This window comes from Heliangelus exortis, chromosome 8 (assembly GCF_036169615.1).
Source record: "Heliangelus exortis chromosome 8, bHelExo1.hap1, whole genome shotgun sequence".
Lineage (NCBI taxonomy): Eukaryota > Metazoa > Chordata > Aves > Apodiformes > Trochilidae > Heliangelus > Heliangelus exortis.
Window position 1 is genome coordinate 2,238,152 of NC_092429.1, and position 26,484 is coordinate 2,264,635.

General features: G+C 48.7%; 1 protein-coding gene and 1 long non-coding RNA gene across 2 annotated transcripts; one reads left to right on the plus strand and one right to left on the minus strand.

Annotated features, from left to right (window-relative positions):
* Positions 1 to 982: 982 nt before the first annotated feature.
* Positions 983 to 2,568, plus strand: LOC139798849 (uncharacterized). The gene is made up of 2 exons (XR_011727002.1): positions 983 to 1,265; positions 2,024 to 2,568. It is a non-coding gene; the product is annotated as an uncharacterized lncRNA (long non-coding RNA).
* Positions 2,569 to 3,080: 512 nt separating this feature from the next.
* Positions 3,081 to 5,457, minus strand: FOXD3 (forkhead box D3). Its single transcript, XM_071749938.1, has one exon. The coding sequence runs from the start codon at positions 4,794 to 4,796 to the stop codon at positions 3,594 to 3,596; it is 1,203 nt and encodes a 400-aa protein (XP_071606039.1). The 5' UTR covers positions 4,797 to 5,457; the 3' UTR covers positions 3,081 to 3,593.
* Positions 5,458 to 26,484: the final 21,027 nt, after the last annotated feature.

A 26,484-nucleotide genomic window follows, 5' to 3' on the forward strand; every position in this document is an offset into this window, starting at 1 on the left:
GGCACCGGATAGCCAGAGGGGCTGGGGAAGAGACTGGGGGGGGGGGAGAAACCCGAAGGCTTTTTCCAGAGCAAGAGCGACCACGCGCGATAAAGAGACGTTTTGAAGTAACTGCGAAAGAGCTTCTCCTGCCTTAACAAATGCTCGCCGCAGCCTTTCGACACCCAGCAGCGTGTAACTTCAGCCCCGCTCCCTGCTATAAATAGTCGGCGTTGAGAGCAGTTAACGCGGGGGGAAGGAAAAGAAGGGTTTAGCGCAACTCCCGCGGCCGCGCAAGCCAGAGGGTTCCCCGGGAGACCCGCATCAGCCGATGAAATATTCCTGATGAGCCCATCACGGTTTTTTTGTTGTTTTTTTTTTTAGGCAACTTGGTGGTTTAGAGGATTAGGGCCAGATTGTACCTTCCCAGGGCGGGCAGAGCGGCGGGGCCGCGGTTGTAATAAATACCGGGGGGAAGTCGCGGGGCGGGGGGACACACACACTGGGTAAGCTCTCCGGGCTGCGAGGATGGTCATTTCCCCGGTGTTTAGTATCTAGTTACTTTCAATACACCCCAGGGACCGACATGACACGTCTTATACTAATAGGCATCTGTCACCGGCCGTGTCAAGTTTTGCCATATGCGTCCGGCAAGTTTGTGAAAGGAAAAGGGAAAAAAAAAAAAAAAAAGAAAAAGGAAAAAGACTTTCTGTCCTCTGTCTGAAGCGACCAGCCAAGAAAATTTGGCCGGGAGACGGTGTCCCCGGCCCGCTGTGCCCCGAATTCTGCTCGCCAGCCCGACTGCAACCCCCTCCCCCGTTTGGGAACCCACTTCTAGCACCACCACCCCCCCTCCGAGCCTCTCCGGTAGCTTTACGCGAGCCACCGGGATGCCCCACGGTCCCGTCCGCTGCAATAGAGCACCCAGCCCGGTGGCGTTCCGGGGGTTCCGGGTACCCGGGATGCTCCGGTATCCCCGAGGGGCTCCCGGTCCGGGGGGGCGCGCCCGTTCCCGCGGGTGCTCCGGGTGCCCCCTGCAGGCCCCGGTTGGACACTGCAGCCCCCCCACCGCCACCGGGAGCCCCCATCACCTGCCCCCAGGGTCCCCGCGGGGAAGCGGCCACCGGACGGGGGGTTCGCCGCCTCCACGGTCCTTCCCGAGCCCTCCCGGTGCTGCCCGAGCCCGGGAACCGCAACCCCTTCCCCGGGAAAAGCTTTTCCGCAATGTCCCGCTCTCTTCTGCGATCGGCGGGGGAGGAAAAGAGGGGTAGAGAAAAAGGACGAAGGTAACGGAGGGGGAAACGGTTCCCGGGGCCGGGGCGGAGGGAGGTGGCAGGGGGGAAAGTTGCCGGTTCCGCCGGCGGCGGCGCGCAGATGCCGAGCCCGAGGTATTGCTGCTATGTGGGGAAATATGAGCGAGTAATTTTATAAGTAACAAAGGCCGGGGAATGGAATGAGCCCCCTGTTATCCGGTGTCCTCTGGAAGCCCTGGATCAGCAGCTTCTTGAGCCTAAAAGCGAATTCAAGAAGCGGCTCCTTTCCCTTTTCCCAGGGGGATCGGCTAAATATAGAAATAACCTCCGCGCGTGTTGCCCGAATCACCTACCATTTGCTGTTTGTGTAAAACCGATTAGCCAGACACAACTGTGAAACAACTTGTTACTTTTATAGCCCCCCCCCCCCCTCCCCAAGGCCCCCTCCCGCCTCCCCACAAACCAATTTGGCCGCGTTGGGGTTTCGGCGGGGAGCGGAGCCCGGTGGGTGCCCATGTAGGGCCCTGATGCCACCGAGACCCCGCTCGCTTCAGGTGCCTCGGCTCCCTTTTCGTGCCAGCTGATGATTAGCGAGTCCTTATTTATAAAGTTCAAACTATCTCATCGCCGGGTTGCTTGTTTTATTTTAGTCTATGTATGCGGAGGTATAAATATTTACTTAGGAAGAAATAATATTTACCGCTTACCAGGAAAGCAAGGACACTTTGATTTATTTAATTTTTTTTTTTTTTTTTTTTTTTTTTTTTTTTTAAACCCGCGGTGGTTCCCAGCGGGTGTTGGAGGTGAAATAAACGCCTCGTCCAGATCCTCCCGCCGCGGAACCCGCTGCATCCCTCCTGTAGTTTACGCCGCCGGTTTTCCTAACAAAGACAGCGAAATTATTTGGGAGGAAAAGCTAAATCCACGCAGGTTTCCAAAGGCGACGAAAATTCGATTTGCCGTGGAGAGAATAAAGTGCCGACCGATGTCAGTGCACGGGAGAGATCGGGTGCCCGAGATCTGGCCAGATTAGACCCCCCAAAGCGAGGTTTTAAATATTAGCTTTATATATATATTTATATATATATACACACATATATATATATACTAAAATTGCCGCTTTTTATTTTAGCCCAGATAATTCACTCAAATGTACATTATTTTTCCTCATCTGTTCCTAAAACTTGCTGGGAATTAGCTTTTTTCCTTGGGAACGCAGAGCCGCTTAGCACCGATTATTTTCCTGAGCTCAACGAAAGATCCGCGCTCTCACACCGCACGGGCACGGCTTTAATTTTTATTTTTTTCCCTCTCTCAAAATAAATAATAAACGTTACTTAGACCGACACGGAGTATTTATTTAAAACCATTTCCCGTAAACTCGCCACAAAAAGCAACCCAAAGCGTACCTAGTCCGGCCGGGAAGGGACAGGATCCCGCAGCTCCGGGATGCAGAGCCGAAGCTGAGAAAAAAATAATATATTAAGGGGAAAAAATACGGCAGAGCTGAGGGAATCTCGCATTTGTCGGGTAAGGTTTAATTTTGAAGGAATCGGTGTGATTCTGGCCCCGCAACGGCGGCGGCAGGACCGGCAACGAGCGAGGCCGGTGGATGTTTCGCTGCGCGGCCGCGGGCGGAGCATCCCGAAGCGGCCGGTGGTACCACGGGAAACTCGTTGTAAACCCGTTGTAAACCCGTCCTTGCAGCACCGGAACCAGCGAACCCCCGACCTTCGCGGGCCGGAGCTCTGCGGCCGCGGGGGTTCCGCTCCGCGCTCGTTTCTCCGGCCTCCGCGGCTCGTCCTTCGGTGAGCGCTCAGTAATTCGCTTCTCACACAAAGCCGGGCAGAGCATTTTAAAAATTTATTTACAAAGTTGTGTACAACACGAAGGGATAACATTTAGAATACATATATTCATTCATATATAAACAGACTTCTATAATAGAATGACAGCGTTTTCCTCCTTTTTTTTTCTCCTCCAAAATTCTTTTTTTTTTTTTTTTTTTGGATCGTTCATTTAATAATTAAAATTTCCCCCGCTTTTTTTTTTTTTTTTTTTTTTTTTCTTCGATATTTTTTTTCCCTGGTTTGTTCGTTTATGTCGGATAAAACCGCTCGGAGCGTCGGAACCTTCAAAAAAAGTGAAAGTTCGCCAGCTCCTAATCGCGACCGTCATTTCGCCTCTTTAGAAAAATAAAAACCCCGAAAGCAACGTCAGTGAATTTTTGATACAAATATGTACAAGCGGCGGCAGCGGCTGGGGGCCAAATACCCGCTGCTCGGAGCCCGGGCGCGGAGCCCCGAGGGGGCGGCCCGCGGTACCCCCGTGGCTAGTGGCCGCGGCTAATGCCCTGGGGGGCTACTGAGCCGGCCATTTGGCCTGCACGGCGGCGGCGGGGGCTGCGGGCTGCAGGAACTGCCCCGCGATGATGTTGGTAGGCACGCTGAGGATGGGGGCGATGGCGGCGGTGGTCCTGGCCAGCGCCAGCGGCTGGTGGGCCATCAGGGCCGACTGGACGGTGACCGGCGGCCTCAAGAAAGTCTGCGCGCTGGCGGCCGAGCTGGCGGCGGGGACGCCGATGATGTTTTCGATGCTGAAAGAGGGGCGGCTGCTGGGCTCCGACTTAACGATGGAGCCGGCGGCCCCCAGGCTGTTGAGCTGGAGCTGGAGGCTGGGGCTGAGCTGGGAGTTGAAGGCTTTGCGGCTGAGCTCGCTGGACGGCAGGAGCGGCACGGCGGGGGGCAGCATGGGCCCCACCGGGGGGATGTAGGGGTACTGCAGAGCGGCGGCGGGGTGCGGGTAGGCGCCGGGGTGCAGCCCGTAGGGGCGGCCGTAGGGGCCGGCGAGGCCGTAGGCGCCGAAGCCCTGCATCATCAGCGCCGTCTGGTCCCGCAGATGCTCCTGCTGGTGCCTCTTGAAGCGCTTCCTGCGGCGGAGGAAGCTGCCGTTGTCGAACATGTCCTCGGACTGGGGGTCCAGCGTCCAGTAGTTGCCCTTGCCGGGGTTGCCGGGCTCCCGGGGGATCTTGACGAAGCAGTCGTTGAGGGAGAGGTTGTGGCGGATGCTGTTCTGCCAGGCGGGGAACTTCTCCCGGTAGTAAGGGAAGCGGTTGCTGATGAACTCGCAGATGCCGCTGAGCGTCAGCTTCTTCTGCGGGCTCTGCAGGATGGCCATGGTGATCAGGGCGATGTAGGAGTAGGGCGGCTTCACCAGGCTGCTCTTGGGCTTGCTCTGCCCCGCCGCCGCCCCGCCGCTCGCCCCCTCCTCGCCGCCCCCTTTGCCGCCCTCGGCCGCTCCGCCGGGGCCCGCCTGGGCCGGGCTGCCGCTGCCGCTGCTGCCGCTCTCCGCGCCCGCGCAAGCCTCCGCGGGCAGCGCCAGCTCCGCCGCCTCGTCCAGCGGCAGGCGCGGCAGGGCGGGGGGGCTGCCGGCCTCGCCGTCGCTGTCCTTGCCCAGCCCGTCGTCTCCTTCGCCCACCACGTCGATATCCACATCCTCGGCCGCCGCCGCCGGGACGGTGGGGCCGGACATGTCGCTGGCGCTGCCGCCGCCCGACAGGGTCATCCCCGCTCGGCGGACGGGGCGCGGCGGCGGAGCCTCCCGCCCGCACCCGGCGGAACGGCGGGGTCCCCCCGCGGCCCCCTCCTCCTCCTCCTCCCGCCGCTCTTCCGACCGGCCCCTGGGGCTAGACCCGAGCGGACCGGCTGCCCGCCGCGGTGCTGCCGTCCCCGCGGGGCATGGGGCGGCCGCGCCCGCTCCTCTCCCGTCCGCGGCGTCCCGCCGTGCGGGGCTGCCCTGGCCGCACCGTCACCTCCGGCTCCGCGCCCCGCTCCCGCCGCCGGGCATCGGGGATCAGGCGGCGACGATGGCTCCCGACCGCCGGGCTGGGCGACCCAGGGCGCCGGGCATGGGGCAGCAGCCGCCGCGGCCGCGGCTCCGCTGGCACCCGCCGCTCCACCGCTCCTCTCCGCGGCCGCGGCCCCGCCGCGCACCGCTCCGCCGCCTTTAGCTTTTTTTTTTTTTTTTTCCTCCCCTTGTTTTTTTGGGGGCTTTTTTTTTTGCTCCTTTTTCCCGGATTGTCGGTTTTTTTTTTATATCCCCCCCTTGGCGGAGGGAGGGGACGGAGCTCCCGGCGGCCGGGCGGGGCGGGGGCAGGAGGCCGGGACGTCGCGGGGCCTCGCTCGCCACTTTGGAAGCGCGGCGGGTCCGGACTGCCTGATAGATTACTTTCCCGTTAAAGATATACTCGGAGGCGGCGTCACGTGGCGGCGTGACGTCAGGCGCCCCGCTGTGAAGTCATGCAAAACTCGAGTTGTTTCATGGACTGTCAACAAAGAGCGCCGGCTGCTCCTTTCCGCCCGCCCGCCCGCCCCGTCGGGCCGCCCGCCCCACCGGGACCCTCCGGCACCGGCACCCACCGGCTGCCCCCTGCGGAAAACTTTCCGCACCGGCACTTGCCGTCGCTTCCCTTCTCCGGGCGGAGGGGCCGGAGGCCGCTCGGCATCGGCCGCCACGGCCGAGAGAAGCCTCAAAGGATGCGCCGCCGTACTTGGTTCAACCCACCAAGTTTGAGCTCGGAAATCACTTTTCCGAGGGTTTAAATTTTTTTTTTTTTTCTATTTTTTCTTTTTTCTTTTTTTTTTTTGTCAACCGCAGCACCAGCTGGGAACGGAAGATCAGAGAATGGCTATTGATTAATCTATTAGGTTAGTTGCAGGGAGAAATAAAAAAGACGTAAAATAACAAAGGGAAACTATAAATAAAGAAGCTTTTAGCCGATTTTTTTTTCCTTTTTCTTTTTCCTTTTTTTTCTTTTTTTTTTTTTTTTTTTTTTTTCTTTCGAAGAGGTGTTAACGACTTAATCATTGCGGGCTTTAGCATATGAAAAAGTAGGAAATGAGAGAGTGTGTGTGAATGTGAGGACCGTATTGACGCGGCCCCAGGTAAGCCCCGGCCCGGGGAGAGGCGCCCGGCGGGGCGGGGAGGGGGGGGTGAGGGGAGGAGGGGGCCGGCTGCCCACCTTACCCCTTCCCCTTTGCACCCAGGAGAACCCCACGCCTGGGACCTGGGCCGCGGAAGTCTTACCGGACTTTTTGCTTTCTAATCCCTAGCGTCGATCCCTTTGCCGTTGTAGTTCTCGGATTTGGCTAAATTGAATTAAATTAGGAATTTGTCCCAGGAGCGAACGATTTTCCAGCGGTTTAGGAAAGGCAAATAACCCCCACCCCACTCCCCTAAAGTCTGCCGGCACCTCGGGAATGGTGTCCCTGTCATCCCGGGGGCCTCTGCCCGGCCCCGGAACCTCCGGGCGGGACGGGCTCAGCCCCAGCGGAACGGGCGCGGGGAGGATGGGGGGGATCTTCCTCCGGGCAGGGGGCAGCGGAGACGGCTCCTTCCCTCCCTGCGCGGCCGCGGCCCCGGCACCCCGCGGGCTTCAACGCCCCTAATCCCCGCGCTCCGTTTCTACGCGCTTCCCTGCGGATCTCCGAGGCCCCTGACCCCTGGGCCTCCGCGCCCGCGTAGACATAGGCTGATACATACCTACATGGACATTCGCGCACGTACATTCACGTTCCCCCCCGCCCCCGCGTTGCATCCTAAAGGCTCTTCCAGGAAAAAAGGGAGGAAAAAAAAAAAAAAAGCCCAACTCCTCAGCTCTTGTTTCATTTGTTGCGCTTTTCTTCGACACAATAAAAGTCAAATTAATTGATTCATACCATTAATTACGGTGCTTAGCGTGAAAAGAAATGTTTCCCCTCGATTAGGACTCTATTGTGTTAATCCCGTGTTCAATCACGGCTGCCGGCTGAGCGGGGCGGCCCCGCTCCGCGCCCTTCCGCGGGTCAGGAGCGCTGCTGTGGCTCCCAAGGTTTCATGTGGCAAAGTTTAGAAAAGTATTTAAGAGCCCACGAGTCTGGAAAGTCTTTAGGAGCCCACCTGGATGGAGTGGGGAAGGAGAAAACCTTATCTAAAAATCAGAAAACTTTCCCCGAAATTACGCGGGAGGCCCCGAACCCACCGAAGTTCAAGGGCTGAGGGTGTGCGGGAGCAGGGACTGCACCTTGCAAAGCAGAAAAATAATTAAAGCAGCCTATGCGGAGGTGGAAAACCCACAATAATGACACTGCCAGAAATAGAAAGTGGGCGCCCATATAGACAGATAGATTTAGCAACAGGAGAAAAACAAACTGTATCGTCCGGATCGATACGGAGTCAAATAGAGACACGGCCAGCAACCGGGGAAAGGGAGGATGGAGTAAGTTATGATAGAGAGATAGGGAGAAATTAATTACAGCTCAATTTGATTCTAATATGGCAAAGCAAATCCTGGCTGCGATGCGAGTTAAAAATAAATCCGGAGGCTGAGCCTCGGGGGTGGGGTGGGGGGGATCGAGGAGGAAAGGCAAGGGCTGGGGCAATTTCTGCTTCTGTAATCGTTTTAAAGGAAGGAGAAACCAAAGGTGTCCCCTTTCATCTCCTTAAGCCTATTACTTTCACTAATGAGTTATATAAATCGTTGACCTGACCTGGATTAAACCAGCATTGCGGTTCCTTATAAACGTGCGGGGGTAAAGGGGCAGGCAGGAGAGGGGCTGAGGGGGAGAAAACCCTGCAAAATAAACACATCGAAAGATGGGAGGAGGGACCACAAACATTCCCTGGCCCGGGCCGGAGCGGGGCGAGCAGGGCCGGGCCGGAGCCACCGGGCCTGGACCCCCCAGGCCGGGCTTTGAGCTGAAGATGCAGATTTTCCAATATATCTGATTATTAATTTTTAAGACTCTATTTGCGGGTGTTCGGTTTTTTCCTTTTATATTTTTTTTCTTGTTTTTTTTCCTTTTTAAATTTTTTTTTATTGCAATAAATCTCCTATAAAAGCGGCAGACCTCAGTGTAAAACGAAATTGGTTGTGTTTCCAAAACGGTTTCGGATTTATTTGTATTGGAAATGTATAAACATCCATTCAGTAAAAGGCAACACGTTTAATTAACGATGAGAGAGCAGTTAGGGGCAGAAAGCTAGTAAAATTGTGTGATAAATTTATGGCATTGTTAGCGTGCTTTTAATTATGGCTATTATGTTAATTATTTCACATTAGCATGGAGTTATCAGCAGCATGTCAGATTTAATCAAAACGAGCCTTTCTCTCGAAAATTGGGCTTTTCATTCGCCGCGAGGAGAATGGGGGGTCCCAGGCCGAAGCCGCTCCCCCCCATCCCTTTTATTTATTAAAAAATAAATAAATGAAGTTTTTTTAAAAGAGGACTTCCCATTGAAAAGAGTGGCTGGAAGTGATCCGGGCTGGTACAGGCGGCAGATCCCTTTAGGCTACTGCGAGCAGCGCAGGGAGGCAGAGGAGAGAAGCGACGTTCTTGTTTTTTAGGAATTCACCATTTTCACCCCCTCCGGAGAAGGCACTTTATCATTTTGGATCATTCTGTCAAACAATATGATGTTGCTCATTTTTATCTGTCCCGTTTTACAAAGCCCCCGTTCACACTGCTGGCCAGGACAACACGCCTGAGTACAAAAGAATAAAAGAGACAAGCCGGGAGAATATAGGATCGCTGCATGGATATTAAAAAAAAAAAAAAAAAAAAAAAAAAAGGAAAAAAAAGAAGGAGGTGTGTGTGTGTGCGGAGTGTGTGTGTGTGTGTGCTCCGCAGCCCCCGGGGCCACCCCCTGCTCCCCCTCCGGGCCGGTGATGCCGGGGAGCCGACCCGCCGCCTCCCGAAAGGTTTTCGGTCATTCCCTGTAAAAAAATAAAATAAATTAACAAATGAGAATAATCTGCTGGCAGAAGAAGTGGGTTTTTTGTGGTTTTTTTTGTTTGTTTGTTTGTTTTTTGGCAAGGGTGTCAGTCCGCACCCGCGCAGAGCCGCGGCGAACGCCCTTCGCAAATCCCGCTTGCCCTCCCCGAGCTGCACCCTCGCTCCGCGCAACCCCGCGCAGCCCCGCGGAGCCCACCTGGCTCTGCCCGAGCCCCCTCCTCCGTCCGGCCCCGCTCCCCCTTCCCCACGGGAGCGGGGGGCTGCGACCACGGCAGCTGCTGGCTTATTTTTAGAGCATTTCCATTCCTCCGGTTAATTTTAGATCGATTCATTATTTAGCCCCAGTTCGCCTTTAGGGAAACCCAAGCTGGGGGGCGGCCGTCACTCCGCGCCCGCGGGACTTTTCCCCCGTGCGAGATGCGCGGCCGCGCAGGGGAAACCAACTTAGCGCCCTCCTTCCCTTCGGGGGGGAAAATTCTGTGAGGGGTGCGGGACCGGCCGCACCCCGCAAAACCTGCGCTCTCCCCAGCGGGACACTACGCAGGGGCGGAGCGCGCCGAGGGTTTTGCGCGCTGTTGGTGCTGTCTTTCCCGCTGAAAGGGGCTCCTGGGGCCGCGCTGAGCCGCGCAGGTTGGATTTCACCGATTTTTCCGTGTTCTGCGGCTTTTTCCCCTGGGGAAGGCAGCCCCAAGCCCCTGGGGGTGACAAGCCCTAGACCCCCGGGGACATGGCCCAAGCTGGCAGCAGCTCTCAGGTGTCCTCAGGATGCAGCTTCTTGGGAGTCGACAAAATAAAACAAAAAATCATCCGAAAAGTGGAGCCCACGGTGCAGCTTAGGGGATGCTTAACAAAGCAAGGAGAGAGCAAAAGGAATTAAGTAAGTTTTTAAATGCAGATTCACTCTTGGGTAAATTGGGCTGTGTGAGCAGAGGAACCTCTGGTGCCTTTGGTGCAAAGTTATCTGAGATCTGATTAGAAAAAAAAAAAAAAAAAACAACAAAAAACCCCCCAAACAGTTGGCAATTGTTCAGTCAACGTTTGTTGATCCTTCAGATATTTAATTTTGCAAACCTCTTTCCTAAATAAATGGAATTCCGTCCCCAGTCTGTGCCTGCAAGCACCCTGCCCTTGTGGTGGTGGCTTTTGGAAAGGATCAGTTCATGTCCTCATCCCCAAAATGGATAAAAATCATCCTCTAAACACCCTGTCAAGTCCCTGTCCCCGGAGGAGGCTCCTGTGCTGTGAGGCATAATAAATACACAGGAACAAAAAGCAGAGACAGAAAAAAAAGGAAGAAAAAAACCCCACCACCTTTATATTTGCTTTTTTTGACTTTCTGGAGGGGTGGGATGGAGGAGAAGGGGTGACCCCAGCCCAGCTCCTGGGGTGTCAGCCCCTGGCCTGGCTCTGCAGGCAGCAGTGATGCTGGGGTGCAGCATCCTCCCCCTCTGGTTGGTGCTCCAGGGAATGGCTGGCTGGGGAAGGGATGTGCTTGGGCCATCCTTGCTTCTTCAAAATCCAAGGAGTTGTCCATGCATGAGAGGGGAGGCTGGATGGGCTGGGGGATACATTTTGTGTGGAGATACTTTGATTTGTCTGAGGAAAGGGAATAAACCAACCTGATGTAATATTCTGCCTTTCATCTACACATGGCCCAAAGTGCCAGTGGTGCTGATCTGGTGGTATCCATGGGGATGTGCCCCCAAAAGAGGGGACAGAACCCAAAAAGAAGGGACACAGCTCAAACTGAGGGGTTGCAGAGATGGAAACTCATTCCAACCCTCTGCCTGTGTGTGTTTTCACTCTGACTTTGCAGGTAGGCAGAAGGTGTGAGGGAAGCACAACAGCTTTTTGTGGTTTTTTTTCTCAGTTATTCCCCTTGCAAATGGCTGAGAAGAAGAGGATTTCCAGGGATGTGAGGAAATCCTTCTTGCCAAAAGCAGCATCTCTGGGAGCCTTCCACGGGCTGGCCAGGTCCCCATCCCAGCATGAAGCTAACATGGAAATAACTCAGAGACCTTCCCGTGAGATCCTGCACATCACGAGAGTGCCCAAGGAACACCACGAGCTGATTCAGGCTTTAATTTTATTAATCAGCACAGCCAGGAGGTTGGCAGGAGCCAGCTCCCTCTTGGCGTGCTCTCATGCTTCCCAGGGCTTTGTTTGTTTGGCTTATTTTTTATTTTTTTTTTTTTTTTTTTGCCAGGATAGTTCTGTAAGCTGTGTATAACACCCTGGGTTCCCTTTATTAAAGCGGGGGAAAGACAAGCAGTGAATTATGGCTGCTGTTAATAAAATCACTTTGCTAATATTTACCCCCAAAACATTGAATATTATTGATACATCAGGGGTGAGACCCCCCCAGGGGTGGGCAGCCCATGCATCACAGCAGCTCCACCTACACCATCCAAATAGTGCCTTGGTGGGGTGTAAGTGGTGCACAGGCCTTTTATGGGCCTTCTGCAGAGTGCTGAATTTTACCCAAAATGCAGGTTAAAACCCATGCTAGGTATTAATGTAAGCAGGTCCATAATCTCTCCATCAAAACCTCCCCAAGCACCTGCTAAACAGGGTAGCTCCTTATCTGGAGAGAGCTGTAACATATTTTAGGACACTCTGGGTTTTTTTTTTTTTGTTGTTGTTTTGCTTTGTTTGTTTTCTGTAGAGAAAATACAAGTTGCTAAGAATCTGCCAGGCCTGGCTTAGGTGGCAGGGGAAGGGGTGTCACCAAAGGGCCATCCTGACTTCCCATACATCAACATTTTTCTCCTCCACCTTCTGAATCCAGAACTGAGTTATGACAATTTTTCCATGAAAAATGGGTGACCTCTATGAACAGCTTGGAAACAAAACTGGCAGCTTCAGAATGAGAAAAAAGTCTGCTTTTTTTTTTTTTCCACCCCTCAGAAGTCCAAATTTTGAACAGAAAATATTTTTCTTCCTTATTTTTGGGGGTAACATGGACCATTTCCAGCAGAGCTGATCCTGCTGTTCTCCCCAAAGCTGCTTCTTTGTCTGCTTGACCATTCGGGTATTTCTGTGAATTCAATTTATTTCCTTCACCTTATTAAAGGAATCTTTATTAAAAATTTTATTAAAGTATTTTAACACCTTCCAAGGCATGTTGTAAAGCCCCAGCTGATTTCTGAAGCTTTTTTTGAGGCACCACAGGCAGCACAGAGCCTGGATGAGCATTTCCAGCACCTGTGTGATGAACCCACACAGTGGCAGCTTAGCTGGTGCCTAGGACAGGACAGAAAAAAACAGGGAAAGGTTTTAATTTTGACAAAAATAATTAAAGGTTGGTATCTGTAATTGAAAGGGAAAGCTGTGAAGGATCAGTGTTTATTCCTCAAACCACATCAACAGAGTTTTTTTCTGTTGGATAACCTGCTTTTGCCCAGGTAAAAAAGGATTCCAAGAGGAATCCCAGCTCAGGTTGTGATGAAAGAGTGTATGGAGCTCATCAGGCAGTATTTACAGTCCGTAAAGAAAGCTTATTTAGGAGCTCTTGTTAAGATATTACATGATGGAAGAGTTCAACAGGAACATTTAAATGGATTTGAAGCAACTGCAGGGAGAAAATATGTCATGGGACCATGAAACATTTATCTGCCCAGAAGGAGAGGGGAGAAAAACCCAAAAAATCCAGGAATGATTTATCATAAGGGAGGAAATCTGCACCTCAGCATTTGCCAAAATATCTTAATGGCTTTGTAAAGTCATCTAAATAAATAAAATGTGGAGGGGCTGTTGCAGATCTCTGCTGCAAATCAGTGTGGGCTGTGGGGCATGGGGAGGAGCCCCTTGGGTGGCTTTTGGCTCTGCTGGAAGATCCTCACATCCATCGTGGCTCCTTTGCCTCAGTTGTTTCACTACTGTGTGTAAGTTTTACCAGTGAGAATGGCTCTGTGCAACACTTGTGGATCACTGACTTTGAGGGCAAGGAGGAAGAGCACTGCTGTGGTTTCCTTGGGTTTAGCTAAAACTTCCCAATTGGTGTTTGTTTTTTCCCTAATTTCCCTTAGGAAAATGTCCCACCTCCTACAAGACACTTGTTGTAGTTGGTCTACATGGACCATTTATTACTTTTACCTCATTACTGCTGGTTACACCTCTTAGCAGCAACACAGGGTTAATGTTCATTCATAATAAGGAGACATTTGTGCTGACACAAAGCTTTCAAGCCAGGGAACTCCAAACACCAAACAGAAATGAAGGAATTTAACTTGTTCAACTCAACTTAACTACTCAGAAGTGTAACTGGTTCCCCAGGGCTGCCAGGGGAAATATTGGGGTTCTCAGGGAGTAGTTAGTACCCAACACTCAGGTCTGGGGCTGCACCTTCACCCTCTTCATAGTCTTCCTCCAAAGGGGGGAACTTCTGGAATATTCTCCCAGTCCCATAGCCTGGAGTTCCAGATTTACTTGGTAGAGTATTTAAACTCTGTAAATGAATGGGACTTAAGTCTGTGCTTCCAGTTAACAGTTTTCTAAAGATGAGCTCAAATTTCATTTTCCAGGTAAGTCCTGTTAAAATTTGTAAGGTACATTTTCATCCTCGTGTATATATGGAATATAACAGTTCTTCCTTCCTTGCTTTCTTCTAGTAGATTTTTACCATTTTATTTTCATTTCTTAGCAAGCCTCAACCTGGAGCAATGGTCATTTCTGTACTGAAGCTGCAGCTCTGGAGTAACTTGGGTGGTGGAAGGAAGGGTCTTGCAGGACCAAGTTGTGTTAATGTGTGCTCCTCAGGGAGAGATGATGACTGGAGAAGGCACATGGCTGAGATTTTGCCAAAAAAATTGATTTTGCCTTCTATTAACCACTGATGACTCAATCCTGCATCCCTTGTGTGAGCAAAAAAAGGACATTTTTCTCTGGGCCAGATCCTGAGCAACTTTACTCCTGTGGTTGCTTCCATTTCAGTAATTATTTGGAGGAAAAGAGGCTCCTGGGATGGGTAAGGATTTTCCAGGCTGTCATTCTGGGAAGGACATATGTCTTGCATAGCTGTAGCTAACATGTCCTGCATGTTCTGCATGTTTCTTCTGTGTGTGAAATGTAATATACTTCCATGGTTTGGAGTCATGTATTTAGATATGATCTCATATAAGTTTGGCAGATAAATATGTTCCTATCATATAGCACTGACATACTTATTTTCTCTGAGGAGTGCTTGCATTCAAGGACTGCTTTCAGTGCTTGGAAAAAGTCAGCAACAGCCTTCTTGTTGGAACAGAAGTCCAAATTTTCCCTTCAAATTGCAGCCATTAGTTTGAAAAAAACCAAACAAACCCAAACCAAAAAAACCCCATGCTCTGCAACAGAACCATTATGTTTAAGCCAAACAGAAATATTAGAGATGGATCCATCTTGGCAGCAGTGGAAAGATTTATGCCTGGCTGTATGAGACTGGATGATGTTGAAACATGGATGATGTTTTATTTTTCATGACACCCCAGTCACCCATCTCCAGGGCCTTACACTTTTGAAGAATGCTGTGAAATGGGCTGAGTTCTTGCCCAGGTGAATGGCACTTCCCTTTCCAAACAACTTTGTGCAACTCACTGGCAGAATTACCTGGACAGAAATTACCTCCTTAAATTTATTTTTCTCCCAGGTTACTTGCTTGAACTGGTGAGGGGAAGGAGGAGGAAGAGGAAGGAAGAGGAATGTCTTGATTTCTGAAGAAGCTGTGAATCAGGTGAAGCTCTGAAAATGGAGAGCTGGAAAAAAATTGGAGAGGAGAAATTAAATAAAGGTATTTATTTAATATACTGGTTGGGTATAGGAGTTAAATCATGGGATATCCAGTCAAATCAAATCCACACTGTCTGATGGGAAAGCAGTGCTTTAATGGTGTAATTAGTGAACAATCTTGCTGAAATCCCAGCTCTCTGCCCCTTGCTACCTCACTGCCTGCTTCTAAAGTGCAATATTTATTTCTGGCTCCTTCTGGCAAAGTTTAGGGCCACAACTTGAAAAAAAGGAGGAGTATTTTCTGTAATTACTCCTTAACCAGTCTTCTGCAGTAACTCATGCCCCAGCACTGTGCCTTTCTGGTTAACAGGAATCAGATTAAAGCCTCATATTTAGTTTAATAAACCGTAATTTCTGGCAAAGGTAACTGTCACCTTTTGTTTCATTCTGCACGTTTATTTTTCAAGCACCAGAGCTGACCTCCGAACTCAATCTGCACTTGCCTATTGATGCATAAATATCTGTAATATCACAGTAAATTAAATTCAGTTTTAAAGGGTTTCTATTTAACAATCTGTCAGAACTTTCACAGCGTTTGATTTCTAGTTTCCTCTGGCCACTGACAGGTTTATCTCAATATGGCTTGATTAATGAAACCTTTTATTTGGAGTAAGCACACCTATTATTACCATAATCTCTTAATGCTTGCTTAGGCAACATTGTACTCTGTCAGCAGGGCTCCAAAAACTTCCAGCCCCTTCACTGCTTGGCAGAGTGGCAGTGGGATTTGGAGGCTGGGGGAAGGATAGCACTGCCATGCCCTGCACCCTCGGGGCTGTTGGCAAAATCAAGCAGCCTGACTGTTTAGTGGGGTTGGAAATGCTGTGTGCAGGAAGCTGGTGTTCAACGTGCCTTGTTGCAAAGGATTTTAACTTCAGAGTCACAAATGCCCACAGCATTTGTCACCAGTCCCATCCTAGGGAGGCAATGGATGCTCTAAATTTGAGTTCTTAAGGATGATTTGTTGAATTTAGAGAAAAAAAAATAGAGCAGAGACTACAGAAGTTTGTATAGATTTGGGTATCAGAGTCATTGACTCCTAGTGCCTGATTTTCCTATCACATGGCCCTGGGGTACCTGAATAACCTGAACAAATAACCAGGAAGTTGCATCCCTGGGTTAGGAGAAGATGAGGACTCTGCTTTTCACCCTCGAGAGATCTTTGAGCAACCTGGGGTAGTGGGAGGTGGGGGGTTGGGTCCAGGTGAGCTTTAAGGTCCCTTCCAACCCAAACCAGTCTGGGATTCTGCACTATGATTCTATGACCTTTACGTTTAGACAAGTCAAGGAGAATTGCACCTTTTCCTGGGTTCCCCAAGGATTTTGCTCCTTCCCAGCTTGTAGAGGTGGTGGGGGAAGATGCAGCCCCACAGAGAGCAGTGGGAGCTCTGACACTGCCTCTTTCCAGGTCCAGGATTCATGGGGAGTTTGATCCCCTTCTTATTCTTGTTTACAGCTGGGGTTTGGGTTTTTTCCAAACTGCTCCTCCCAGGGACTTCTTTGTTTGAGACCTGATTGTTATGTTAGAGTCAGCCAGGTTCAGTGCTTCTGCAAACAAAGATCCCACCTCCCAGCTTCATCACCTAAAAAGAGACTGAATCATCTAAGTGGGCTCTGAGGGTTGGGTTGCCTCCAGCTTTCCAGGGACACCTTTTGCTTTTAGTTTCTCAAGATCTCCAGGAGGCTCCCTAATTGAAGCCCACATCCTGCTGGAGCCAGGGACAAAGTTCCCAACAACATCAACAAAGATCTGATAGCTGTGCATGCCAGCCTAAGGATCACATGTGGAAAATGTCACACGTGATATGTCACTCCAAAGAGTCACAAATCCCTTTTGTGCAGAACTATCAAGGACAACCACACCAGCATCGTGTAACTATTAAAGAGGAGAATAATTTTTAAGGTGGTTTGTGAACTTCTCTCCACAGAATGAGAATATTGCGAGAGGTTTATGGCATGAAGATGTTAATCAGCATCAGGAAAAAGACATTCTCAGCTCTGCATTAAGACCCAGAAGAGGCACTGCCATTCCTATATAAACAACCCACATGTCAGGATTATATTTACCAGTGTACCCATGCAAAGAGCACACACAAAAGCAGACACAGTACTTTGCACGTAAATACTCAGTCATGGAATATTTCCAGGGTACGAAGAGTTGGAGAAACTCATTAGAAGAAATTGTGTATTTTTTGATCAATACATGCACTATGGTTCCACTGTGCTTCTGCAGTACCAGGTGTGAAAGCCTTCACTAGATGAGTGCTTTTGATTGTCCTAAAAAATGTTGATTTGCTAGGAAGCACAGAGTTTGGCTGGAGCAACCCTCCTTGCAGAATTATTATAATTCTCCGCCACGTCTCAGACTTTTTTGGGTTGTTTCGCACTCTGCTTTTTAACCTTCAACAACAAATATTGTTGTATCATGAAGACAGCAAATCCAAACAATTACATATGTAGTCCAAAGGCATACACAAGAAAATCAATATTTGACATCCCTGCAACTCCCTCCTTGGAGCAGCGCTCAATAGCTCTTATTCATTATACACTTATATCTCTTTCAGATTCGCCTTTGTCACCAGAAACCCATTTTTTTTTCTCCTTTGACTTCCACATAACTTCTTTGCCCTGTACTTTTACAGATGCCTTCTGGCTATAAATACTAATGAAATCTCTTTGCTTAATTCAATTTTGCTGGTACACTTACAGTTATGACCTAACTTTCCCACGAGAGAGACTGATTGAACATTCCAATACCTTATGGATGGGAGCAAACACTCCACAGAACTGGACTGACAATTTCCATAATTATATAATTCACAGCCTAATGACCTTAAAAAACAATAAAAAGATCTCTTGTTAATTCCATTTCTGTTACTGACATTCAAGATATTTCATTTTTCACAGGACAACAAATTTACTTTTTATTTTCAAAAGAGCAGTCTATCCTTTTCCCCTAGATTAAATTTTCTGAATATTGAAGGATTTCATTGAATATTTAGCATTTCTTTGTCTTTTAAAAGTTAGAATATTTATGGTCCTTAGAATGCTTCTGACTGATTTATAGCAATCAATTATAAGAGTGCGTTTTCAAATAGCCCTTTTAAAAATGAAGAATAGAATAATTAAAAAGATCAGAAGTCCTCCCTTGCATATAATTATTTCATTATTTCATTACAGTGCAGAAATTGTTTTTGCTGACTGCGAACAATTTTAATTGAGCCAAATCTGTATTAATATACGATAGCAAGCAGTTCTTCCTAAGAAATAAGAGCCCTAATTGCCTAAATTTTTATTCAGCACACTGAGCCTTAAAAGCCACGTTGTAATATAAACCTAATCGCTAGGTAGAGGGGATACTTCTGCCATAGTGGAGGTGTTCCCAAAGCATAACCTTGCTCATTTATTCCTTCAACAGGTTTATTGCTGCCTGAGACATTTGTTTGGGTGCTGGCTTGCCACAGGTTGGGTGCTGAGGGCTTTGCTCCAGCTGGGCTGCCTGTGCCAGGTGGCTCGTGCCAGGTATGGCCACCTTGTCCCCAGGTTGTGCTTGAGGGCACTGCCACGGGTGGCCATGTCCCTTGGTTTCATTGTTCTTGTTCCTCACATGCTGTTGCCTGGCTCCTCTCTCCAAGTGCTCTGGGGTCTCTATCTGCTCAGTGGATGCACCAGAGAAACACCAAAAAAATTAAAAAATTAAAAGCAGAAGACTTTGGTGTCTTGAATCTTCATGAGGTCTCCTCTGACTCCAAGGATCTAGGGAGCTTCAGCTTTTGCTGGAAGATCTAAACTGTGGCTACTCCACCCTGGAGCATCCACTGGGAAGACAGTGATGCTCAGTGCTGGCAGGGTTCTGGGTGGGCTTTGTTTGACCAGGAGAACAATTCTCAGTCTGCTCATCCTGCTGGTGGTCCCTGCATTGGGTGTTGTGGTTGGGCAGTCACCCCCAGGCTGGTGTCCTCCTAACAAACCTCAGTCAACTCTGGGCACTGGGAGGAAGCTCTTAAATTAATGGACTTCAATTGAGATGCTGCTCCTTGCTCCCAAGCCCTTCCCAGCCTTTGGGGTGAAATATTCCTGCTTGCCAGGCACAGGCAGTGTTTTCCTGTGCTCAGCTCCCAGGTCTGAACTCCCCAGTTGAGCTGCTGATGTAGACCAAGAAAGTCTGGTGAGGTTGGTTCAGAGTCCTTTAAATTAGAGGCACTTTCCTGGCATGAAACAAAGTCTTTTTAATAAATAACATCACCTTAGCCTGGGCAGATGGCTTCTGATAGCTTCTGCCTAAGGTCTTGGAGCTTGACAGGAGGAGCGTGCAAGTCCATGATGCAGGCAGGAAGATGCCTGGAAGGGCAGATGAGGCCTTATCAGGAAATGGTGGCTGCAGGGGAAATCTGGAGTTTGTCTGATGTGGAAGTTTCTCCTGTCAGGGCAGGGTTGCTTCCGGGGTGCTGGGGGAAGTTGCAAATGGGGCTGCTGTGGTTTGTGAATAAAAGCCCTTTGTCAGTGCCCAGCTATCTCCCCCCTCCTCTCCAAGGCTGGCTGAAGCCCATGCAAAGAAGAAAAGTGGAAATTAAGACAATATTCTGGGCCAATGCAGCAGCCTTAATATAGTGCCTGAATGGGAGAGGAAAGATTTATAATTACCTCGAAGTGAGGCTGGAATTTTCCTCCCGAGCTCATTGCTTTCCAGTCCCACTGTCAGGTCTTGAATGCAGGGGGTTTTTTTGGTGCCAAATTAACACTGTAATGTGGAAGTAAGGAGAGTAGAAACACCAGCACCACCAGCACCCAGCAGCAATCAAACAGGACCACATTAAGGATTGCCTGGCAGCAGGTGTGATGTATCCCTCTGCTATTCAGTAGTGGCAGCCCTCAGGTACATAGTTATAATTCCTCTGAGAGGCAGGCTCAGGAGATGACAGACTGAATAGTTACAATCTATCATGAAAAGTTTTCAAGGATGAGTTAATGATTTTTGTGCAATTTCCAGACCAGTTAGCAGAAGACTGGGAGCCTGGAAGCCAGAGTTTCCCTGGGATGCAGCTCTGCAGGAACAAGTAACTAATTTTTTTTTTTTAAACTTGTGCTTCTGTTTCCACATCTATAAAGCCAGTGAAAATTCTGCCTTTTCTGTGAAATTATTTAAATCTCAGAATTATTTAAATTTCAGAAAAAGGGTTGTATAGGAAATACCCCATAAAAGGGGAGGGGGTATAATCAACCCAACTTTTGCAGTAAATTCAGTGCTAAAAGTAGTTCTAGGCTAATGATTTATGTTGTGTCTGAACAGCTCTGTCCTGTGCTTGCCTGAAGAAGGTGGGCAGTGTAAAGCAGGGGATGTGTCTCTCTTTCTTAGTGACTTTGATTTCTGATATCTTTGCCCAAAGACCTTTATATTTCCAGCCTCCCATCAGGGAACCTCCTAGCCCAGCCCTGCTCCCTGCAGTACAGGGAAAATTCAGTTTTGGCATCTACAAGAGGTAAGGACAGTAATCCAAGTTACTGGTGTTGCAAATTGGGTCACCTTGTGGCCACTGCCCTGGTCACACACACTGTCCCAGTGGAGAAACAATTTATGTAGGGTTGAACTGGGGAAAATTTAGGATTCCCTTCTGCAAGTGGAGGTGGGAAATAGTGGGAATTCCTTTTTGTAGGTGCTGGTTCCTAGCTGAGGTCTGCTGTTGCATGCATGTGAGCAAGTCTTGGACCTTCCCAGGTGAGATGTGCTGTGGGCATTCCTGCTGATGGTCAATCACAAACCCTGGGACTAGCTCCATTTCCTTCCCAGTTTCCACCAAGCTGGGCTGCAGAGTTTCCCAGCCTGTACCTCACTGCTAAGAGGTCATTTTCCAGATGTAGGCTGAAAAGCTAAAAAGTTGGGAAAGCCTCAATGACTCCACAGTCCCTCTATCCTGGGCATCCACTGGAGCTGCTGCCACCCAGTACCCTGCCCCCTGGGGTTGGTCCTCACAGAATTATTGAGGCTGGAAAAGACCTCTGAGATCATCAAGTTCAGACCTAACACAAGACTCCTCCTAGTTCTGTGGGGCTTTGGCAAGGAGAAGAGGCTCCAGCTGCATCCAGACAAGTTTCCACAGCTCTGTCCTTTGGGAACTTTGGTACCTCTGCTCTGGTGAGTCCTCTTGGTGCTCCCTCAGTGCCCTGGGGGATCTGTAACAGGTCCCTTCCTTTGCAAGCTCTCAGTCCTGGGCCAGCTGAGGTGGCCCTGTGTGTCACAAAGGATTTGAGCTGCCATCTGTGTCCTTTGTGCCTGCTCATGGCTTCTCCCCCTGTGCCTGGGAAGATGAAGAAGGTTATTTGTCTTAAGAACATTTTCTCTTGCTCCCTCTTTGTTGTGCAGCAGTGTCAACAAGCAATTTGCTCTCTCCAGCATAATTCATGTCTGGTTGGGCTCTAATTTGTCCCTCCCCCTACGTGGCTGGCTGCTTGCCTAGCTATTCCCAGGCTCTCCCTGGGGGGTTTCACAGAGTTCCAGCAAAGCAGGGGCAGCCCCTGGATGCAAAGTGTGCTGCTCGTGTCCCCACACAGGACAGGGACTGCCCCAGGGGGCTCCCATGACACTCGATGGGAGCAGAGCTCTGTGCAGACCCTTTTGGGGCAGTTTGAGGTGTTTGTGCCGCCAAGGTAGGTGTAGTACTGCCCAGTTCTCAACCTCCCTGTCCAGAAGAGGGCAGCTCTGACAAGTGGGATTGGTACTGTCTGCTCGACTGGATAGTTTGTGTGGCCTTGAGGAGACACCTCAGGACTGAGGCTGGTGTAGCCCATGGGGTGGTGGCAGGCAGAGCAGTGTGTGCTCCTTGGGACTCCTAAAATGGACCTGCCTGTAACCCATTGTTCCCCTCACAGAATCCCAGAATGGTTCTGGTTGGAAAAGACCTTCAAGATCATCAAGTCCAGCCTCCTCCCAGCTCACCCCATTCCCAGAAGTGCCTGTGCATGGCATCTGGTGCACGTCATGTCCTGCAGAGCAGGAGAATGGAAGCAGGGATGTGGGTGTTTGTCCTTCCTGCTCCATCACTGCTCTGTGCCCATCTGGGTCCTGGCAGGAGCCTGGTGATGGCAGAGGGACCTTCAGCTAAAAAGTGGAGAGAGGGGAAAGGTGCCCAACCTTTCTGCTGCCAGCAGTGCCCAAATGAGCTCAGTTAAGGTTAAACTCCCCTGGTCATACGCTGCAGTGGATAATCTGCTGGGGGAAGCCATAACTCATTCATCCATTTTCCCCTCCAGGTGGTCAGAGAATCATTGGCACTTCACTCATGGCACCTCTCTTCTGGCCAAAATTTTGCAAGGGAGAGGAGACCTTGCAGAGGGCTCTTGCTTCCAGTAGGTGATTCTGGTGGCAGGAATGGTTTACAGGGAAGGAAAGCCATATCCTAGGGTAAAGGACTCCATTGAGCTCAACCCAGAGCAGGTTAAGGAAGATTTGATTTGATTTAAGGACAACAAAACTTCCACCCTGGCTGTTTCAGTCTATATGAATCAGGCAAGAAAACAGTGAGGTGCAAGAAGCAGCTGGGCAAATTCAGGCTAGAAATTCCTGTAAGGTTTTGGGGGCAAAAATTCAGCCAGAGTCCCAGTGGTTTGATTAGGTATTTTTCTGGCTATTTTAAAATTAGGATTATTTGTTTCTCTGAAAGTGATGCTGGAATATAAACAAGAATGAAGGCAGGATTCTCTGTGCCTGTGATGTGAGAAGAGACTGAGGGATCCTCACAGCTTTAGAGTATTTAGAGACCAAAATCCTACTCCTGCCAGTGGAGCAATCAGGAAGGGGGTGGTCCCCTCATCACTGCCAAAAATAAGCTGAGCTGCCCGGTCTGGGTGCCCCTGGGAGGATTTTGGGTTTCTGGGTGGTGCAGAACACAGCAGGGCTGGCCCCTCCCCTCCTGTGAGCAGGGGCACATGGATGCACTGTGCCCTGCTCCATCGCCTTCCTCCCTTTGATGCTCAAGAAATCAAAGGAAGGTTTAAACCCCAGCAGTTCCCTAGAGGGATGGAGTGATTCATCCTGAGCTTCCTCTGCTGTCGGGTTGTGCCCTGACCTCCTCCCCACCACCACACACACAGAGGCACACGCTGCACCTCTGACTGTAAAAGCCAGAATGTATCTTTTAGAAAGGCTCCCAAAAACCCACTTTTCTTTTATAATAATATTTCCACAGGCCAAGCAATTGATGGCTGGAGTAGGGGAAAACATACATCTTTGCTTCCAAGTAATAGGCTGCAGATTTGCAAGACTAAATCCTTTTAAAAACCCGGAATCACATCTATTCAGTCTGTAAAAGAAAAAAGGAATCTAATTTGATAACATTATACTTAAAGCGTTTTCTTGACTTAGATATATTCTAGATGTGCCAGTTATATAGTAGGGAGCAAGCAGGGGGAAAGGACTTGATCACACTCAGATGATACTAAATTATCTTATGACACAGGCTGTATCTTTTTTACAACAGAAAATGGAAACAACTGTGTCCTTGACCTTCAAAAAGGAATTGACTTCCCTAGCTTAACTATTCAAACAAACAACTGTGTACTCTCTTCAATTCCTGTGATAATTTTGATTTACTGTAAATGACTGGATTTAATGAACTAAATTATGCTATTTAAATGCATTTTGTGAATGGTATTGTAGTTTGTTACTAAGCATTATGTCTATGCTAAAGTGTGCTGTAAATGATATGATATGGAACATATGTGCTGTATTCATAATTTAACTGTTGCTATGGAGTGCCTTCTTCAATAGGCTTCTCTGAAAAACGAGTTCTTTATTTACCTGGTGAAATGAAGGTGATTTCTCAGCAAATCTCTAGGTCTTACTGACCTTGACAGAATTACAGTGCTAATATTTTCACATGGATGAACTGTTCTTCAATAATTTTTCCAAAATAGATGGCACAAATAGCTTTCTCCATCAGCTCTGAGAGGTAGTGCGTGTTTTCTAATCTCCCTTTTCTTTTTGTTTGAACAAATGTTTATTGCAGCTACGGCAAGAGGGCTCCCATCCTCATTAGTGATAACAGCTTTTGGAGTTCAGAGACAGATCTCAGGGTCTTGGACATGATTTCCACAAATGCCTCCAGCCTGATGCTGCAGGGACAGCCAGCGTGCCTCATGCTCCTCACAGGAGCTCTTGCTGACCCACTGGGTACATTTGAATCCCTGTGTTTATGCTGATTTTTTTTACATTGAAATGAAGTGCTAAAAATAATGGGGCTTTTTGTTTGCTTCTTGGTTGTTCTGGTTTTGTTTGTTTTTTTTTTTTTAACCGCTGGCCCTGCAGTTCTTGTTTGTCACTGCAGTGGTTGGGTTGTGGGGAACAGGGCTGTGCACCTCCTCCTGCAGGGAACTCAGTGTCCTCTGGAAAACCATTCAGCCTTGCTGGGGCATCAGGTCTGCACAGAGACAACCTCTGACTTTCTGGAGGTCCAGGCTGTTCTTCTGCAGAACCTCTGAAACGTGCTTTTTTTTTTCTTTTCTGAAATCTTGTTTTGCACAGACTCCTCACTGGTGACCCTTTTCAGGCTTGGTTACAAGATGGCAAAACCACTCCTTTGGTAAAACACATAATCAGCTATGAATCAGATGTAAATGCCCAAGTGATAATCAACCACTTTTTTTCCTTTTTTTTTCCCCCCCTACAATCTAACTTTTTACAATCCTAACTCCTGTGCTTGAGCCTTACTTTGAAATCTACCAGCAATCAGTGTCCAGGGCATGGTTTGAAACATGGTGTTAATTAGGATGCCATTAATGAAAGACCAAATCCTCAAATTAAATAGTAATGGCAAGTGGCAGGAACACATTTCTTTAGCTTACTGGATAATATGTGAGGTTTGGTTAAAAACAAACTGTCCAGCCATCCAAACACAGGAGCACAGGTGCATTTTCATCTGTAAGATATCATAATTTAAATCCAGAAATCCAGCAGGTACTTTGGCCAGTTGATGCTACAAACACTAGAAATGTTACATATGATAATGTCTCATGTTTAAAGGGATTAGCCTTGAGTTTTTAGGCCCACCTAAATACTTATATTTTGTACTGAAGGTCACAAAATTGTCTCTGTTTTGCTGGTGTTGTTATTTTTTGCACTTAAAGCCATGTTCAGCAGAATTAAATCCAACAGTTGTAGCTGATCCTTCAACTGCTTGCAAATTCCCTTTAACCATATACTTCTTTTCCCTTTAATTCTTCTGTGCTAGTCAGGGCTACATAGCTGCTGGTCAAAAATTAAGGATGTTATATATAAAATGAGATATGAAAATAATTCTAACGCTTTCAGAAAATGATGGGAAGTTGAGTAAACTCTCTAGAATTTCAATAGCTGCTTTTAAATCTGGAGCCTCATTTTAGATTTTTCTTCCTTTCCTCTTCTTTCCAAAGGGAAAATGGCAATACTTTCTGAGAGCAAATAACATGGTGAGAAAACTCTGGCAACAATAGGGAGGGATTTTTACAATATCTTGGAACAAATCAGTCTTTGTACAATGTGCATTTAATGGGTCAAATAAGGACAGTCTTTAAAGTGCTGATGAAACATTGAGCCATAAATAACACCACCTTTTAACTAATTTGAACATTCACAATAAATTATGGCTGGATTTCATAACTGTTCATCAGCCATCAGCTCCCAAGGAGAAGAGCTGAATTTTTTGAATATTGATTCCTTTGGAAAACCTGGCTGGTTTTAACTATATTTTATGTGCTGCCCGTTGCAAACAAATGTAGCAAATATTGTAAGGGTTTTTTTTAATAGCCATATTTCCAACAGCATATATCACAGTTGGCATTTTTATATGTACAAAGGCTCCTCCTGGAGGTCAGTTGTGTTGTTAGATGCCCTGCTCCACAGCTTAAGTGTACTCAGGTGGATTTTTTGCAGCCTGGGTTCCTGTGAGTGTCAGAAAATGCACTTGAAAACCAAATGGTCAGCAACAGAAAATCAAACACATGTGGTGTGCTTAAGAAACTCTTGCTGCAAAGCCTCTTCTTAAAGGTTTGCTAACTGAGTAAGAGAGGGTCTGTCATTTTGCATGTGTCTCTATAGAGGAAAAAAAACCTAAAGACAACTTCACATTGTCATTTTTTCTTGAAAAAAAATAAATAAAATGGAAGGCTCTGCTGAGGGAACCGTGCTTGTCCTGGTTTGGTGCCCAGGCACCAAGGTCTCTTCCAAAAGGGGATAAACCCTCCAAGGCCTCTCTGAAATGGGTACCCCTGGCACCTTCTGCTGTGGGGAGCTTGAGCACAGAGCAAGTGGGTCTGGGAGGATGAATAAAGTTTGGGGCTGAGTCAAAGCTCAGGTCACCTCCTCCCTGAAAGGCTGTGGCCAAGGATGCTCCTTCCACGAGGGCAGTGCTGGGACTCCTGCCCACCACCCCTGCCCACACAGCTTTGCCAGAGGGGTTCAGTTCTCCGGCACTTTGTGGGCTCTGTTTTTATTTTGGGTTAATGAACTGCAAACCAAAACGTTGTGCAGAGAGTGGATAAGGCCTCTGGAGCCAGGAATTATCATGGCACAAGCAGTCTAGCCCAGGTACCTGCTCTGTACCATCATTGTGAGAGGGAGAAGGAGCTATTTTTCAGCAAGTGGCTATCGGATACTCCCTGTGCTGCATATCAACAACCAGATCTTGACCCAGAAATGTCAGTCCCTGCTCAGAGCAGACAAGGAGGCATAATTAGAGATGCTC

Excerpts from the sequence above, each read along its gene's own strand:
- FOXD3 (XM_071749938.1), bottom strand. The coding sequence starts at position 4,796 with ATGACCCTGTCGGGCGGCGGCAGCGCCAGCGACATGTCCGGCCCCACC.